Genomic DNA, 19,381 nt, shown 5'->3' on the forward strand with positions numbered 1-19,381 from the left:
AGAATTATATATTTCGCATTACATTTGATTGATACTTTTGATATTTTCATCCGTTTAGTTCTGTATAGAGTAATAATATAACCTTTATTCCTTATTTGAAGTGTTATTTACCTTCATCACTTAAACATCATAATGTATCTCTATTTTTAGGATATCATCTATCATCTTCAATTCTTAATTAATAGTTTAAATTTATGTACAATTATGAGTTAAAAAGATAGAAACATAAAACAATGAACATCTACCTTGACAACAATTCAATTTTTATTTAAAACAAATTATGCTTATGTGTATTTATATATATATATATATATATATATATATATATATATATATACATACTTTGTATAAAAGACTTTTTCTTCAATTTATATTATAATCAATTTAATTTACATGTTTTTCTTATATTTTATTATTATTATTTTTTAATAACATTATAAATAGTTATAATAAAAAAGAAAACAACTTTGAATATTTGCTAAATCTATAGTGAAATTAAAATTATTTATTTACTTTTATAAAGTATGATATAAGAAATGTAATTTACATTTGATATCATAAAATGTTCATTTACTATGCAAGCCACGTGATTAAAAATTATAAAATTATTGTTAACATATTTGATAAAATAATACTTTTTAATACATCTAATAAAACACGAATTTAAATTTACATATGTTTCTAAATTTTGTAAGATGTTAATTTTATTCTTTAAATAAAAACTTTAATAATAATATTTTTTAATCGAGAATTCTTTTTTATTTGTCTAAAATGAAGGAATTTTGAATTGTCTTAAGTACTAAATTTTTTTTTGTTGTAATTATTATATTAAGTGATATATTATATGATAATGAAAGATCTTTGGACTTTCTTGTATACGATATTCTTCAAATTATATTTGTATATTTATCGTTTATTATACTATATTGTATTATATGATATTATATTTATTATATTGTTTGTGTAATATTTACAGGCTAATATTAAAATTTCTCAATTTGTTATTTTCTATCATGAAACATTTTTTACACTTTACAAGGTATTTCATCTTATTCCCATATATAAATGTACTATTTGTTTTATATCTTCAATAATTAAATGATATTTGTATCGTTAATTTAATAATATATAAAAATGTATAACAATATGAACAATGATTTATGTTCTATTATAATCAATAATTGGTATAAAGACAGAAATGACAATTTATTAAAGCTAATAATAATTTAATAATTTAATATTTTTAATTATTCATTTAAGTAAATACAACCACAGCGTATTACATATAATATACTTGCAATAATATACAGATAAACATTTGTAGTATGTCAATGCAAAAGTCTCCCAATATCACGATATTTCATGCTTCATTATCAATGGAAATCGCAACTAAGTAACCAGTAAAGGAATTAAAAGCGTATATTAATTAATTTATTGAACCTAAGTACCGATTTTATTTCACTTCAAAGATTAGTATATATTTTTATTAAATACTTGCTGTTCTCATGCCATTTGAATTAACCATCTTGAAAAGTTTTTCCAGATTTTCTTTTCCTTCTGATTACAGAATTTCTTGACGCAGTGCCCGTGTCGTATGGCTGGACGACGATCGATTCTCTTGCAGTAAATCCTAATTATCTATACAGAGGAGAGAATTTTGATAGTGAACTGGCGGTATCGCTCTAAACGTGAATTCATAATATCAATTAAAAATTATGGTTGATCGCATTTGTATTGACAAACGAGTATTTAACTTTTCTCCCACAAAACAACAGAAAAATCTATTACTTAATAAATTATCTAATGCCCTATTGAATTTTTTCAAATTAAGATAACATAATGCACTCGTATTATTCATTCAGGATCAGTTATTTAGATCAAATCAAATTTAATCTCTATTAAAGAAAAAAACCTCACAATAATTATCGTCAATTTTATAAAAGCTATAATTATACACACACACACACATATATATATATATATATATATATATATATACGAATTTCAAAGATAAAATTATGTGCACTGATTGAGCACATTCTCATCCGTAGTATATACAATAATGTAACTAAAAATTAATTTTCTGAAAAGAGATTTAATGAAAATTGTTGTATTATATTAGAATACAAATTTGGGTAAACAAATATGTAAGTACAATCATTATGTATCTGAATCCCACACGATGATTTAACATTTGTAAATACATATTTTATTCAAAATCTGCATTAAATAATAATTATTAATGTTGATTTCTCCCTTTTGATGACTAAATGATGTTGTAAAGTTTGCGCAACTTGACTTTTTCATGAAGCCCATTACAGTCGTAAAAATACGGCCAACTATACGATTTGTTCTAACGGAAGCCGACGAGGCAGGAAATTGAATGGTAAAGTCTTAACTGGATCCCGTAGTATCCGTAATCTATCCCAATATTCTTGGAGCACTCGTGAAAAAAGTTAACAACTCTCTCTCGCTTTCCCTCTCTGTCTTCTTCAACCACTTTCGCCGACTCTCTTAAGTGAGGAAAATAAGTCTCCTGGAGAGTTGTAGACACACACGTGGGATATCTAGTTGTCCGCTCCACTTTTTCGATCTTCGCTGCAGTTTGGCTTTGTCATTTATCCTTCCATATACCTACGCTTCCTTTCTGCACTTCACCTCATCCTAGTATCGCTCCTGCTGACTCGTGATGAACAAAGTTTTGTAAATACTTTCAACCGCGGATTCATTATGTAGATGCGCAGCTCTCGTCCCCATCAGCACGGTCGCTAGTTTTTTACATTTATAAAATCTTTCAAGAACTTCTTTCGAGACAAAGTCAAATGTATTAATATTATGATTTGATCGCTAACAAAAGTATCGAGATTAAGTGAATGCAAATACTGTAGAAAGCCATAGATAGGTGAAAATAAATTTGTTGCTTAATTGCGATCTTCAAATTATAGAAATTCAGATTATAATAATTGGAATTAAATTATAAAATGCACCTTAACTTCAAAGTGTTATATAATTTATAATGACAATATTTTTCGTACAAAAAAAAAACAACAACAAAAACCTTGAAAATATCATTGAACAACTAATTATGTAATTCTTCAAAGTCAATCTTCATAGTAAAATAAATTAGATTTCAAGTGAAATTTAACGTCTTAAAAAAAAAAACATTGTTTTCTTTAAATTATTGGTATTTTTCGATAAACGTTAAATTAATTATTATTTATTTAACCTAAGGGGCAATTACGAATTACATAAATGCTTTTTTATTCTTGCACGATAAATTTTGAAACATTTCTGAAATCTTTCAAACAGTGATTTATTATTGATGTATTAGAAATATCAAGGAAATTGTTCAACTATTCTAATCAGTGTTCGGTATTTTGCGATCAACTAATTAAATTAATTATATCTAGAATAAGAACTTTTAATAAGTTACTTTAATGCTGTTAAATTACTACATTTTCACTGCAAAAAGTCCGTCAATATAAGTAATATAATAATAATAATAATAATAATAATAATAATAATAATAATAATAACAACATTAATAATAACAATAACAATAACAATAACAATAATAAAGTATTTATTCCTAAGTGACATTAGTTTATTTTAAACTGTTTTTTTTAAACTATTCAGCTTCCTAATAACATTTATTTAAACTATTAATTTAATTTTACTAATATAATTAATCGAATAAAACAGTGAAATATAAACTATAGTTTCTACAATGTAAATATTAGTAAAATTATTTATAAATTTGAGAAAATTTTATTTAGTTTTAAAAACTATTAATTTATAATTATTAATTAAACTACAATCACTAATAAGTAATATGTTGCTTATTAATAATAAATAAATTAACTTTCCGGTAGCAATTATAGAATTTGCATTTTATTATGAAAATGAATAATAATTATATAATAATGAATTTAAAAGAACATTTTGACGTTCATTCACCAACTGTTCATAGTATATCGATTCATAAACAATGAGAAAATGATCTATAGAAAATCCAACAACAGAATATTTCAACAAAATATTTTTAAAAACCAATATATAGAAATCAGGTAATTTGAAAAATATTTTATAATACAAACTAAATCATATTCAAATTTTCCAAATAATTGACGATAAGAAATGCGAAAAAAGAGGAATTTAAATTATTTATATGTAAAAACTTTTGCCGGAGATGAAGTTTTGTTTACGATTTGAGATTTCAATATAAATAATTATCTGACTATAGTTATTTATAGTTGATAAAATGAAAATTCTCTGAATATTCTCGTCGAATGGTAATAATGCTCGTGGTACCTTATGAGTATGTTTTTGGAAAAGATACTTTATTAGGAAAAATCATGCGGCTTTAAATTGAATAAAAGTAAAGTGAGGTAATGACATGTCATGCATATAATAAAACTGTGAGAGCAATTTGATTCATAATGTGTAAATTGAGAGTTGGAAAATTTGAGGAAGTTTTCATTACAAAAGGACGATAAATGAAAAGGAATAATAGTAAATTAAATTTGATATTTATTCTTTTCTTTCATACTTTTGACAGAAAGAAAAGAAAGAAAAGAATTAAAATAAAAAAAAATTCCAAATTTGTAAACTATAAAATTAATTCAATTTAGTTACATAATAGCTTAATAATTTGGTTAAAAAATACAGGAAATAATTGGGCAAACCAAGAAGTTTTATTAAATTTTGCGAATTTTAAAACATTTCATTAGACTATTTCATTTTATTTTTAAGGTGCCGAGAAAAGTCACTCTACAAATCTAATTTTAAGATCTAAGGAAAGATACAATAGCAGAGGATAACGGCAAAAGCAATACAAAATCACCAGCTACGATCGGCGATGAAACACTAAATTTGTCCCACCAATCACCTTCACTCATAATGATCAAGGGATATCAAGAGCATAGCAATGAGCAAAGTCAACTAGTAGATCAAGGTTGTGTTGAAACTTCAACAACACTTGCACAATCATTCGCCAAACATGAAAAAATCAATGATATATTATAGAACAGTAAACACTAAAATGATCACTTAATGGCTTATTAATTAATTAATTGATTGATCCGAATGTACAATTATTACACACAATTGAACAAAACTTTAAATGCTGTGCATGAAAACTCACTAGATATATAATGATCAATTACATAAATAATGAAGAGCACAAATAATTTTCTCTTCTTAAATGCTATATTTCAGAATATTACAAATAAGAAAGCATAATAGCAGTGATTATTTAACGTGTTAAAGGGAAAAATGGAAGAAATGGAAATATTTTGTTGGCAAACGTATATGCATATGTTCAAGTTACATCACCGATAGCATAAAATTGTTAATGCAGAAATTTAAAAGTTCGGCCTTCAGGATCGATTATATAAAAATAAATAAATAAATTAAATAAATTATTAAATTAAAGATTAAATAAATCTTATGTACTTTTGATCGAAGTTGAATAATGCAATTTCAATAAATGAAACTGACGCAGTATGTGTACACACAGTGTAATTAATACAAACACCGGTCATTAAAATATCAATCATGTATAATATGAATTCTGTGCGCGTTACTTTTACATATACGCACATTGTGAGAAACATGAATGCGTTACCCCGGAAACGTATTAAGTCAAGTGTCAATAAAGATCGATATGTATTATTTCGAACTCAAATTCGATATCGAAGTGTATGTGTTGTACTCGTGAGACAAATTAGCAAAGTATTGAGATTTAGTGAAAAAGCATAAGTTATGTTGTTTTGGCCTTTAAAGTCGAAACTCCCATATAATAACTGCGAAAAAAATCATAGATTTTCGTTATTGCAGACATAACAATATACTTTTTTACTACATACGTGATTTTATCTTAACATTAAAATTGAACAGTGAATGTTAGAATGCAGTGTGTAAATTACATTAAAGACTTATTTGTGAGCAGCTACAGATGTTAATATAATTAGCTAATTTGATAATTAAATATCTTATTTGAAATATCGATTGTTCCATAATTGTAAGAAAAAGAAAAAAAGACGCGAAAGAGATGAAATTTATCTTTGAAATTGATAGACAGATGGGAAAAAAAGTACTTAAATTATTAATAAAACATTGAAAGTGTAATGCTACGCGAGATCTGATGAGATGAAAAACGATGATTTAACATCGTTGCCTTTGAGTTTAAGTTAGATTTTACGGAGACAGGCGTATTGCATTACAAAGTTGTCACAGGCAACGTTAGCATAATCGAAACGGCATTTACACGTGATAAGTCCGAGATGCAATTTCACGTAAACGAGATTGTTTTATATCATTTAATGGAATAATATTTCGAGGGTGATAAGTTAGAAATAAATGACAGCTTGCAGTGTAAAGGCAAATTTAATCGAACAAATATTAGAGGAGGCGAGCAAATGGACAAAGCAAAGTTGAGAAACTAGGCTACTCGAAACATATAATCACGCTCCGAATATCGGCAACTTAATAATCATTTCAAACATGATCAATTCTTTCGGAGTGAAAATAAGATCGTGAAGATTCAGTATACGAAAAATGATATTATATAAAAATATTATGTTTTCTAAAATAAAAATACGAGGATAAAGCTGCTAAATCCAAAGTAAATACAAGGATATAGTATCTGAGGATATAGTAGCCTTACTTTTGCGTCACAAACATAAATAAATTGTAGAATAGTGGAACGCGTTTTCGGCGCTGCAGCAAAAATAAAAGTTATTAAACGTAATGATGATTTAACATCGTTGTATGATACCTTAGAATAATTGCTAGACATAGCTACTTAATTTAAGCAATATTATGTAACTTTTAAGAAAATTTCTAGCATTATAAATTTCTAATTAAAATTCATTGATTTTATTTATTGATTGATAAAAAATTAATCAGAACTGTAGAATATTTTAGCTAGGCAATTTTCCAAGTAAAATCGTCTCGATATAAGTTGAATACTATAAGTTGCACAGAATTATAACTTATTGCTTCGAAAAGTATTATTTGAAACTAAAGTCAGTTGAAAAATTGAAAAGAATACAATAGGATTATTAAAGACTTAATTAATTTGAATAAGAAAAATCAGCTCCCAAATTCCTACTACAGCTGCTAGGGTATCCATATTGCATATAGCAACAAAGCAAATAAAACACGATGCAACAGATACATAATTAACAAATGTAGAAGAGAGCAAGCATTTATTTAAGCATGTTTGAACGCACTTGCAAATACTCGATAATTATAAAAGTCCTGGATAATAAAAGCATTAATTCAACATTATTCAACATTAATTTAAGATACGAAAACTTTTTAAAACAAAAGTATAAATACATGTACTATAGCAAAATTACACTTGGAAGCCCAAGTAGAAATTCGTATTTCGCGAGGAAAGTAAAACTAAATAAAGAATGTAGAAGAGATCGGAGATGAAAAATATAAAACATTACGATATATTGGCTCACTGTATGAGAAATAATTTTCGAAAAATAAAGCTCAGTTTGGCGTATGTAAGGGCGAATGACTTGACTCACTTACGTGCGAAAGCTAAGAACAAATAAGCTCACGTTTCATTGATAATCGAAAAGAGTCCGAATGGTGCCTTTGAAAGCAATGTCAATACTACTTTTGAAATTACGGTGCTGCTCAGTACCTGATTAATGAAATTTTCTAAGAATAAACTTCAAGTAAAAATAAATTGGCACATTTATTGAAGAAAATCCATAGGAGTAATTTTTTAGGTACATTCGAGACCTGAGCATGTCAAATTTTTGTAGACAAACGCTTAGAAGAAATTGCTAAACTTAGGCGAAGTTTTAAGTGGCGATGGATATTGTCGAATCAAAACCGGCGGATGAATGAGTGCAAGTAAAAAATGATGCCCTTGAGGACGATCCAGGAGAGTTTAAATGTTCTACATTTTTACAAAGTAGAAGAATCCAATGGCCCGTAAACTAATCGCTTACAGAAATTTAAATCTAAATAATCATGTAATAAAGGCGATCAAATTTGTTATTTCGATTGCATTAAGATTATTATGATAATGAAAGCTTATTGTGGCTATCATTAGAGAATACTTTAATGATAAAAGTAATTCAAATCTGCCTTCTGAAAATGCATTATTATAATAGACACAGGTAAGTTGTATCATATTGTAAAGACTGAATGATTTTGAGCTACAACAATGGAATTCACAGCCATAGTTAAATAAAGTTAGGATTTTAAGATAAACTAATTTAGAAATTTGCTAGAAACAGAAAATTTTCTTAATTTATGTTATTAACGTCTTATAAAAAATATCGATGATTAAATTATCGACGATACTATATATTGAATGTGTATTGCAAATACTAAGTTGCATGTGCGTCTCATTTTCGAATTTTCGATAAGGATCTTTCAAATTTATATTTAAATGCACGACAGAAGGTAAACGCAAGGAGAACGCAACGATCAAGTAGCAATTAAGCTCAAATCTTTGAATCACTACAAAATACATTACAACCGGCACGATAATCTTCGTGTAAATTCGTACTGTCGCAAACGGGTGTGACATTCTCTAATAAGCAAGATTGCTAAGAAAAAAGATAAAATACAAACGTAGCAGCATACGAATGAATGCAGTAAAGTAAATCCGCAATTGGAATCGTAGCAGCGAACCTTTTACCAAACTTAATCAGCCAACTGACGCCGGATCAGCAACTAATAATGAAAGCTAAACGTATGAAGGCTAAGCACTTGAGTGGAGTTTTAGGCTATTACATTAAATCCCTGATCGAAAGAAGAAAAAAAAAACATAAAAATGGTAAGTGCGAAAGTAATCGCCATTCTATTCAGTACGAGAACAGAAATCAGTCGGAATAAAAAAATAACTCGTTAAGGAGATAATAACGAGAGAACGATGCTATAGTGATTAAAGTATCGGTTACAAGTATCATTAACTGATCTGAGGGATAATTTTAGAAATAAATGCATCATAACGAGCCCATATTATAATTATACAAAATGTTCATAATTTACTTCTTCTATTTCTTCTAACACTCGATATACTTTAATAGCTTCGTGAATTAGCGCATGTATCCTTGATAAGTATCATTACTCCAAGTTTATATTAATATTCTTGTAATCGCTGCAAATATTGATGTAAGCAATGTAAACATATTTACCCAATATCGTGAAGATATAACTATACATAGTTTTGCATATTAGATATAGTTGTGTCACTGTCACGTTCAATTGTTCGTATATGCTTTTTTGATATATTTTACGTAAGTATCGGAGTGCAGCCAAAAGCAATGCACTCAAGAAATGCAATTTAATATAAATTAAAGAGAAAGAATTATAAAAAAAGCACTTGAAAATCGATCCGAAACATTTCAGAAGAGGACATATATATGCTTTCTTAACTTTCTGTGGGGAGTTTCCGGAGACACACGGATGTTACTGATCTTTTTAGCGGTCCTAATGAATTTTCTTTATTATTAAAATTATGATTTATAATAAATGTTTATCAATGATCTGTCTTTATTATATTATACAATACGAAGGCAATTAATAATGATTTAAGTTATAAATATAGTTAAAGTTATAAAATTATTTATTATCAAGTTTTAAACCGTAAGAGAGATTTATTAAAAATGTTTATACAGTTAATATGCAGATGTAATATAGAAAATTTTCTGCAAAATAATATTATTTTATGTAATTATTATACAGAACAATGTTTGTTCAGTACAAAATGCAATGATTATTTTTAGATATAAACGTAACTATATTATACTTTACAATCGATCAAATTGAAACTTTGGAATGAAAACTTTGGAAAAATACAATAACAATGTATTTGTATAAATGTATAGATTAATCAAAGTAGAAATTAAATTGACAAGAAATATTTGCATTATATTGTAGCAATGATAATAGCGATTAATGTATTATTGTATTAGTTAGATACAAATTAACTAAATTACGGAAATAGTATTTTGAAATAGGATTTTGAAAAGTGGATTTTATAATTTAATGTCTTTTGAAAAAGAAAACTAATATATAAAATTAGAATTCAGGTTTACCGACTTAAAAAAATGTTTGCATATGCGTGTAATACAGAAATTCCATAATTAATATTAATTAATTAACATGTAAAATTCAGCTAGGTAATAGAACTAGAAATAAAGGTAATAGAAATAATAAATTATGTTTGCTTGAATAGTAGTTATTAAAATAGTAAAATTAAAATGGTGATTACTACAATATTATGTATCATAATAATTTTACCCTTTCAATGAAAATATGTTATTACGTTTACAATCGTTGTTACGAAAATTCGAAAAATTTTGTTCGCCAATTGGATAAAAATTCTGTACAGGAGTTATATTACTTGCAGCCCATACAGCCCGAGTAATTAATGTAAAATATAAAAAGAAATTTTGATAATTGCGAAATGTAGATAATCAGCAATGACACATTTATATTATTTACAATCTTGTAATTTTCTTAAGAAAAATCATACTTAAAAAATGCCATAATACTTTTTTGTTTATAGTTTATTATATAGAAAGGTAGATAAAATTCTAATGAAAAAAAAAACAATAATACAGATAAAATAAAGCAAAAATAAAGCCAAAAATTATAAATAAATAAAAAATACGAAAGAAAAATTTTTTTTAGAAAAAGTTCATATATTTTTTTTATAAGTACATGATTTACACAAAAAGTTAAGATTTATAACTTTATAATAAATAATAAATTAATATAATTTATTGTTTGTGTTTATGTATATTAAATTCTCAATATCACTAAAAAAGTCTATAATAATTAATTCATACACAAAATACAGTTTAAAAATATATCATCAACTTCATTAGTAAAATGTGAACATTCCATACTTTCAATTCAAACTAACATACTTCATTAATAGACTATTTTACACGAATTATACGAGCAAAAACTCAATTCGAATAAAAGTTAAAATTAGTATTCGATGATTTATTTTCACGATTGATATTTTGTACCAAAAATCTGCTTATTATTAATTTTAATTTTAATTACTAATTATTGAATTATTACGGAACTTAAATCCAATAAATTTAAACTGTATAATGTGAAAGGCTTAATGTTCTACATTTTTTTCAATGTCGTTTGCTATGAGGTAAACGATTAAAAATTGAAATTGAAATTCTATTATATTAAGGAACATAAAACTATAGAAAAGACTTCTGCTTATATAAGAAAATTAATTGGTTTGTTAATATACTATTTTGAAAGGAAATTAATATAATTGTGACTATTGTCGCGTGTGTTGGTGATTCACATTTATCCCGGCACAATTTTAAATCTACTCGAATACTTAAATCCAACCAGAGAAAGAGGAGTGTCTGCACCAAGTCCAAGAACAACTGCGATAAATATCCGAAATTTAGCAATCGTAACCCAGAAAAGAAAATGGATAAGAAAGTCATTTCGGTAAATATTACCGGAAGCTGCTTGGATTTGGGGCGACCGTTTGATCAAACACTGAAATATTATCACAACAAAACACACAAAAATCATTGGTACGAGAGTAAAATCAGTATCCTATTTGTTGCAATGTTCAAGTAACGCGTTAATTTACGTTACCAACCAAATTTAACGCTCAAAATAATTCGATGTCACAAAAAAGGCGAACAAACGTTTAAAATCTTACTGTATAATACTTATGTATATATATATATATATATATATATATATCGAACTTTATCTAATACTATATAACGCTATATATTCATGTTATAACTTACTAAAACTATCAAGTATTAAACTAACAATATTTTATATGAAAAAATATTTTATTTATTTTCTAATTCACTTTTAAGTGTAAATATGGGTAAGTATTAGCCATCGTTATGAGCACAAAAAGAAAATTTACCTAAAACGAATATCGTTAAAAAAAATTATGTCTAAATAATTTACAGAATAAACCAGTTTTGGATTTTCATTCAGATCTTAGAAACTGTCATATAAAATCAAATCTTTTATTAATATATTTGCATATTTAACAATTTCCATTGTAAAAAGAAATTTTTTAAATACTTATTTTCTCAACCACTTTATATTTTTATAGAATGATTTAAATCTTCTTTTTTTAAATTGAATTTATTATCAATGCATATAGTGATTAAAAAATATTTTATAATTGCAATATATATATATATATATATATATATATATATATATATCATCATATTTTTAAATGAAAAATCTATTTATTTTTCAAAAATAATTTTTCTTCCTTTAATTATATTTCAAAATTCTTTAATTTTCCGATCATTTTTTAAGGAATTATATTTATAAAAATATGGAAAAAATATCGAAATAATTGTATCATAGGCTTTATTAGAATTAAAATATTAAAGCATGAATAAGTTAAATAAACATTGGCGAATATAAAATATAAAGAAAATACTTATTCCCCTAAGTGTTGTAAATACAGAGAATGAATAAATCAGTATTAAAAAATCCAATAAAAAAAAAAGCATTATTCATCAAGATTAATTTTTTTTTTAATAGTTTATGAACATATTAATAGTTGTTAATTTTCATATTTTCATTATACATATATATATATATATATATATATATTATTGTTTACTCATTTATTTGTTGAATTATAGAAATTTTTAATGATCTTAATGAAACAAATCATTTTAACATTTATTTTGTCACTCGAATGACACGTTCGATTATAAAAACATTAACATTTGTTACGCAAAAAAATTTATTAAAAATACTTCTAATAATTTCTCTATAATAAATATTAATATTTTATATAATACGTATGAAATATGAAATACATGTATTAGAAAAATAAATCAAATTGTTTATCAAAATAATATCTTATTAACAACTATTAATATAATTTTTCTGGTGTTTAATACCAAACTACAGATAATCAGTAGCGAAATAGTTGTACAGAGAATGTTAAAACTACTTCTGCAAAGTTAGCTCTATTAATATTAAATCACTGTTGTAAATAGTTTTAATAACCTTCGTATACTTTAAAAGACTATGAAACTGTTTTATTTTTATTGTACAATTATTTAAATAAATACCAACGATCTAAATTATGTTTTTGGTCATTATCTAAGTATTTAGAACAATTTTGTACACCAGCTTATACCAAGTTTTATTTCAAATTATAACTCTATTAAAGTAGCCAATAAGTTGAAAGAAACCAATCTTTTTTTACATTACGGCAATTGTTTTGCGCATAATATTCTATTCTAGTTTTGAAGTTATAGTTAAAATGAAGTTAAATCTATGTTTTGACTGGTATAAATAAATCTGATATGTTATTTAAAAAATAATCTTTCGTTCATTTGAATTATGATTCAAGCCACTATTATAGTGGGGATTGTACTTCAGAGACATCGAATTCTCATAGTCAATGTCTGTTGGATAACAGTTTGTCTCTCTTTGTTTAGCTAATGAGCTCAGAAGTGGATGATGTACATTTGTTAAGTTGCTCATTGACTTTCTCATTCAGAGAAGACTCGGATAGCTCTTGCAATATTTCACTCGTCTGCTTAGCACTCCAGTGCTTTTCCTTGAGATGCTGGCCGTACGCAATCCGCGACAAGAGGATCTCATGACAAACCCGGCACCTAAATTTCTTTTGTTCGTTCTTTTGCTGAGGCTTCATGTGTTCTTGCATATGTAACGTCCTCTCGTCTTGCGTAACGAACGTCTTGTTACACACGAGGCATGAAAATTGCTGAACACCGAGATGTGTCAGCACATGATCCCTGAAAAAAATCCGATGAAATTTTAATCGTATTTCCAATGTGGCAAAGGGGCACTTTTTAGAAATTTAATAATCGCTTTCAATGTTCCATGCTTGGATTGTGAGCAAACTTTTTAATAGTGAAATATAATACTTTCGACGCGCGCTGTTGTACGATTGTATTTAACTTATTTGAATTCGTTTTCCTTTCATCTAAATTTATAATAGAATTATTTATGAAAACCAACCTGAGAATTGTCTTTGTAGTGAAAGACCTCTCGCAGTAGGGACAAGGATAATTATTATGAGTTTTTGCGTGTTCTTTCATTTCGTTCTCAGGTACTTCTAATCCACAAGTTTCACATGTTAAATGCATTTCTCGCGTATAATTTTTATGTTCTTGATGTATATGATTCTGAAGCTCATCTTTACTTTTAAAGTTGTTATCTGTACATAGATGACATAGTAACGATTTGCTAGTAATGTGCTCATCCAAATGATTCAAAAGAGTTTGCATTCGAACGAATTTCTTCGAGCAAATTTGGCATCTCATGTCCCGCAAATCCACGTGCGAATGTAAATGATCTCTTAATGTTGTCCAGATATGAAACAATTTTAAAAGTTAAAATTTAATTATTTATTTACGCATTTGTAAAACTTTTATTTAATAATGTTTTTAATAATTATTTTTTTTTTTTACTATATTTTTTAATTGTTTAACTATAATATTTTTAATTTATATAAATTAATCAATATTGTATCGTTACATAATATGCATAAAAATTTGTACAAATATGCACAAATTTTACTTTTTATTTTTATAAATATTTATAAAAGAATTATAACGATTATAATATTTAAATTACGGTACTTTTCAAGTTGAACGTAAAAAATGTGTACCTTACGGTGTCTTCATTATAGAAATTGCCAAAGCAAAGAGTACAAACGTATGAATCAATATCTTTGTGTTCGATTAGATGGTCAATAAGATAGTAATTGGTGAAAAATTTCTCTTGACAAATTGGGCAAAAGTAATGATCCTCGTAAAAGCTCAAATGCGTTTCAATTTTATGTTTTAAGACATCTAAGTGAGTTTCAAAGGTTTGTGAACATTCCGTGCAGACTTCTGGAATTGTTAAAACTATCCTTTTCAATAAATTTTGCATTCTAAGCTCGATTATTTTTTCGGCGTCACTATCGGATAATGCATTATCATAATGTTCATTGACTGATAATGAATTTGACAGAACATCAGAAATATGACTATTGCTACATTCTAAACCATCATCGTGCTGAAAATCTTTTTCGGTATTATTTTGGCTCAGATTAAAATTCAAAACAGAATTCAAATCATCGGTCGCATTGCCATGTACATTTTCATTAGCTTTACTCATTTCATTTTCCGACACTTCAATAAATTCTATATTTTCCACATTATAATCATTTTCTTTAAACATTACTTTTTTTGGCACTTTTAATAATTCATTTATACTGTTACTATTTTCTAATTTTCTTTTATGTCCTGCTTTCGTTTGCACCGAAGACTTTTCCAAATTATCATGCACTTGATCTTTTAAAAAATTAATATCTTCTGCACTATCAGAAATAATATAATGATCTTTTTTATTTAAAGTATTATTTGCAAACTTTCTTAATCCTTGGGATGTAAATAATGAATTTTTATTATAGTTATCCGTTGAAATATCATCCTAAAAAATGAAAATATTTTGTTAATTTAATGAAACGCACATATGTGTTAACTGGCATTCATGTATGAAGTAATACCTCGTTGATGTCTATAACATCACATTTAGATGACGAAGCTATTTTCATATTATCATAACTATTTCTTGACTCCGGAGGTACAACATTTACCGATATAACTTTAGCATTAATAGAGTATTTATTACGCCTTTTTCTAGCATTGCGACTTCGTCTTCGAGCATTCTCCACTTCTAATCTTGCTTCTTCCGAGACATACTCTATATGGTACTCCTCCTCGCTAGATGTTATTTCATCCGAATGAATTTCAACTAATTGCAAATAATAATTTTTTTATTAAAATATATTGTTGATTAAATTTTATATTTTATTATTAAAAATTGTTTTGATTCATAAACGAATAAACATTAACGCATAATGAAACTGTTCTCTGTGCAAGGTTTTTTAAAGCAAAATACAATTTTCTTAGGCAATTAATTCAACAATGAGTTTAAAATTGTTATACGAAAACTTCGACTATACTTAAATTTATGCTCGCTAGTAACATACAAGTTTTCAAAGTTTTTAATATATTTTCTTCTCTCTCTTATATAATAAACTATTCGAATATTAAGTAAAATATAACTGAATGCTTTAAATTTATATGTTCTGTTATTCTTGAAATTAAAATTTTTATATATAAAATCCTTTTGTTTTACAAATATAATTTAAAATACTTTGTTAACAATTAACGGCTACTTTAGGCACAATTTCACAATTACATAGCATTTACCTTCTTCGATATTATACGAATCGCAACTTCTTTCGTCAATAGCAGATACATTATTCGATAAAAGACCATGGTCACCAACTGTTTTCTTCAGCGTCTCTTTCAATTTTATTTCTGCCATTTCGCATTGGTCTTTAAAACAATATAATGAATCTACAAGAAATATACATTTTTTACACATCATTTTTGGCAGATCGTCATCCCTTAACACCTAAAACAATTTTAAAAATTTAATTGACTCATGCCAAATAAAATTCCATTCAGGTTATCGTGCACACAATTGCATTACAATCTTTATACACTATAAAAGCACTGTATACAACAACGATTTATAAAGTGACCTTCATAAATCACAATCATCGTATCTATTTGCAATACCATAAAAACATATCGTAATATCGATGTAACAGCACATTTTATATAATTGAAAGTGCATTGATCGTTCCTAACCTCAATTTTAGTAGTATGAAGTAGCTTATCGGGCAAATCGTGTACGTAATATTCGTCCGAGAAAATCGGCACTAATTCACCACACGTGGCAAGGCACGTTCTACATATTTGCTCAAGCATTTTGTCAGTTTCTTATCTGTCCTTATCTCCCTTTAAACGCTTTAATATTATAATAATATCTGCGAATGATCCAGTGATTGTTTAACATATAACCATATAATCAACAACAGACACTTCCATTTTCAGATCAAAACAACTGCGTGGACTCACGACAGCTCAGCTTGTGGGCTTGCGCGGGCCGCCTCGATTTTTTTTATCGTAAAAATTATCGCGGACACGTATTGTATTGAAGGTGGAGGGTGTATAATACTTATTAGCGAATGAAAGTAATCGAGTGCCCGTGCAGATAATATACGTAAATGCAAGAGTGCATGAGAAATTAGATTGAGGAATATTGAAAAGCTTGTAATCTCGTCTTTGAATAAAGGAGAAAAATAATTTAGTGATAAGTTATTCGTCAATGCAAATAGAGGATTCGCTTTATTATACTTAGTCCCCCCGCCCCTATGTATCACCCTCACGCGCATAACATTAGCGTAATATACAGTGTAAGATACTCAGCTATCAAATATTATTCTTATTTTTAAATAGCTTTACATTAGTTGAAACAAAAAAAAAAGAGAAAAAAAGCCGTTGCATATATGCATGGATCACGTGTGATAGACTATACGAGCTAAATGATCGGATTATATCAAGTTTCGGTTTTTCTATTTATTCATTAAAACGATCCATCTTAGATATATATGTGCGCGCGCGCGCGCGTGTGTGTGTATGGTATTGTGTTGTAACTGTTATTGTCCACTAGCGTAAGTAATTGTAATTTGTATAAATAATTACTACGCTATAATATAGCTCGTTGCATTATGATATCCTCATACACATTAGTATAATTATACTAAAAGAACTGGCATCATAGTCGAGAGTCAATGTGTTACTCTTCTTATTCGTTTGTATAAAATTTAATAAATAAACTTTGACTTTTTTCGATCGTAAATTATTATACATATTTGTTTATACGTATATTTATGATGATTAATAAACTTCTTATATTCTGTGCATAAATTATTTATGTAAATGAAACCCAAATACATAAATATTTGCTGTACTGTTATAATCTCATTAGCAAGTTATTTTTAAAATATATGCAGCCAGTTCCAAACGGATTTGCATTTTCAATGCACCAAGATCATATTAAGACTAAAAAAATTAATGAAGAATCTCCTATCGTAAATTAACTTATTTCTTATATTATTATCATCAAAATTTCTTTTAATTTTAGATATTTCACGTAATGTCATAAGAATTTTATGAAATACACAAACTTAATTACCATAATCGTAATTTCCGTAAATGCATTACAATTGTGAATAAATGCACGATGTTGTGCATAATGAAAGTAAAACCGACATTATGCGAATAACGTAGTCTTGATAATTAAACAATAAATGCTCAAGTAAAATAAAATTTGGAAATTATGCGTAGAACATTTCTTCGGACAAATTGTATTCCTATTGCCGATAACACAGAGAATCAAAGGTAAACCACATCAATGATTACCAACAATGAATTAAATTATTGCCTACTATTGATGATTGTACGTAACTCGCAATTGCAAATCTTAATAACATGATTTTCTACGAGATATAGTACAGACTCTAATTTTCCTGGGAGAAAAATCCTTAAAACATCATTACATTTAACTAAATAATTAATTTAATCCTTTAAAATCCTTAAATTTAAATGAACATAAAAAAAAAATAAAAACCATTATCTTTAAAGAATTTTTTATATTTGATATAAAAAAATAATATATATATTGATATGACTTCCAGTGAAATTTAAACAATTTAAACAAAATTTAACAATATAAACAATGTTCTCACACATTCACATTAAATTTATCATATTTTATAATGATTTAATTTTGTAAATTATTTTTAAATTATCGATCTGAGATATGATTTATTTCAACATTTATAATCAAGTTTTACAATATTTTAAAAGCACTATCGTACTATCACAAAAAATTATTTAAACTTTCTATAGTTATTTAATTATTTAAAATTCTGTAATTCAAATATTCACATGCTCAAATTTATAATTAAATACAATGATAATTATAATAGTCTACATATTGTACTGTTATTATTTTGTTTATTGATATTATAAGAAAATATACAATGAAAAATAAATTAAAAATAAAGTATTTATGACTCATTGAAACAATTAATTGGAATGACTAGGATAAATAAAAACTTTATGACACATAATCTACTTCAAAATTATTTATTTCTATTTTACTATTTTATAAGTTTCCATATAATAATAACGAATAGAACTTAATACATTTATAAAAATTAAGTATCATACATTTTTATTCCAAGTATAGAGCATAAGCATAACTTATAATAAAATAAGTCATTTGAGATATTTATTAAAAAGACTTTGGAAAATTGTTAGTATTATGGTTAATGATTAGATTAATATCGAAAAAATATAGTTAAGAAATAGCTTGTACTTTTTACAAGTCTTAAGTAATTCAATTGTCAATACAACATGCGAACATAGTTCTTCATAATTCTTCAACGAATATGGGATATTTCTCTTACACTATT

At 26.3% G+C, this 19,381-nt stretch overlaps 1 protein-coding gene across 1 annotated transcript; it reads right to left on the reverse strand.

The window, feature by feature from the left end:
• Window positions 1-12,916: 12,916 nt before the first annotated feature.
• On the reverse strand, window positions 12,917-17,053 carry LOC105359258 (zinc finger protein 510-like). The gene is made up of 6 exons (XM_011495797.1): window positions 16,707-17,053; window positions 16,260-16,467; window positions 15,551-15,798; window positions 14,666-15,474; window positions 14,014-14,352; window positions 12,917-13,787 (listed from the first exon to the last, which is right to left on the reverse strand). Exons 1-6 carry the CDS (start codon window positions 16,824-16,826, stop codon window positions 13,463-13,465), a joined length of 2,049 nt encoding a protein of 682 aa, XP_011494099.1. The 5' UTR covers window positions 16,827-17,053; the 3' UTR covers window positions 12,917-13,462.
• Between the last annotated feature and the right edge of the window lie 2,328 nt (window positions 17,054-19,381).

The sequence above is a fragment of the Ceratosolen solmsi genome, unplaced genomic scaffold (assembly GCF_000503995.2).
Source record: "Ceratosolen solmsi marchali unplaced genomic scaffold, CerSol_1.0 scaffold11, whole genome shotgun sequence".
In the NCBI taxonomy this organism is placed as follows: domain Eukaryota; kingdom Metazoa; phylum Arthropoda; class Insecta; order Hymenoptera; family Agaonidae; genus Ceratosolen; species Ceratosolen solmsi.

Coding starts and splice junctions, on each gene's coding strand:
- LOC105359258 (XM_011495797.1), bottom strand. CDS start 16,826: ATGCTTGAGCAAATATGTAGAACGTGCCTTGCCACGTGTGGTGAATTA. Junction 16,468..16,706: donor TTCATACTACTAAAATTGAG/GTTAGGAACGAT, acceptor AAATTGTTTTAG/GTGTTAAGGGATGACGATCT. Junction 13,788..14,013: donor ACTACAAAGACAATTCTCAG/GTTGGTTTTCAT, acceptor GATTTTTTTCAG/GGATCATGTGCTGACACATC.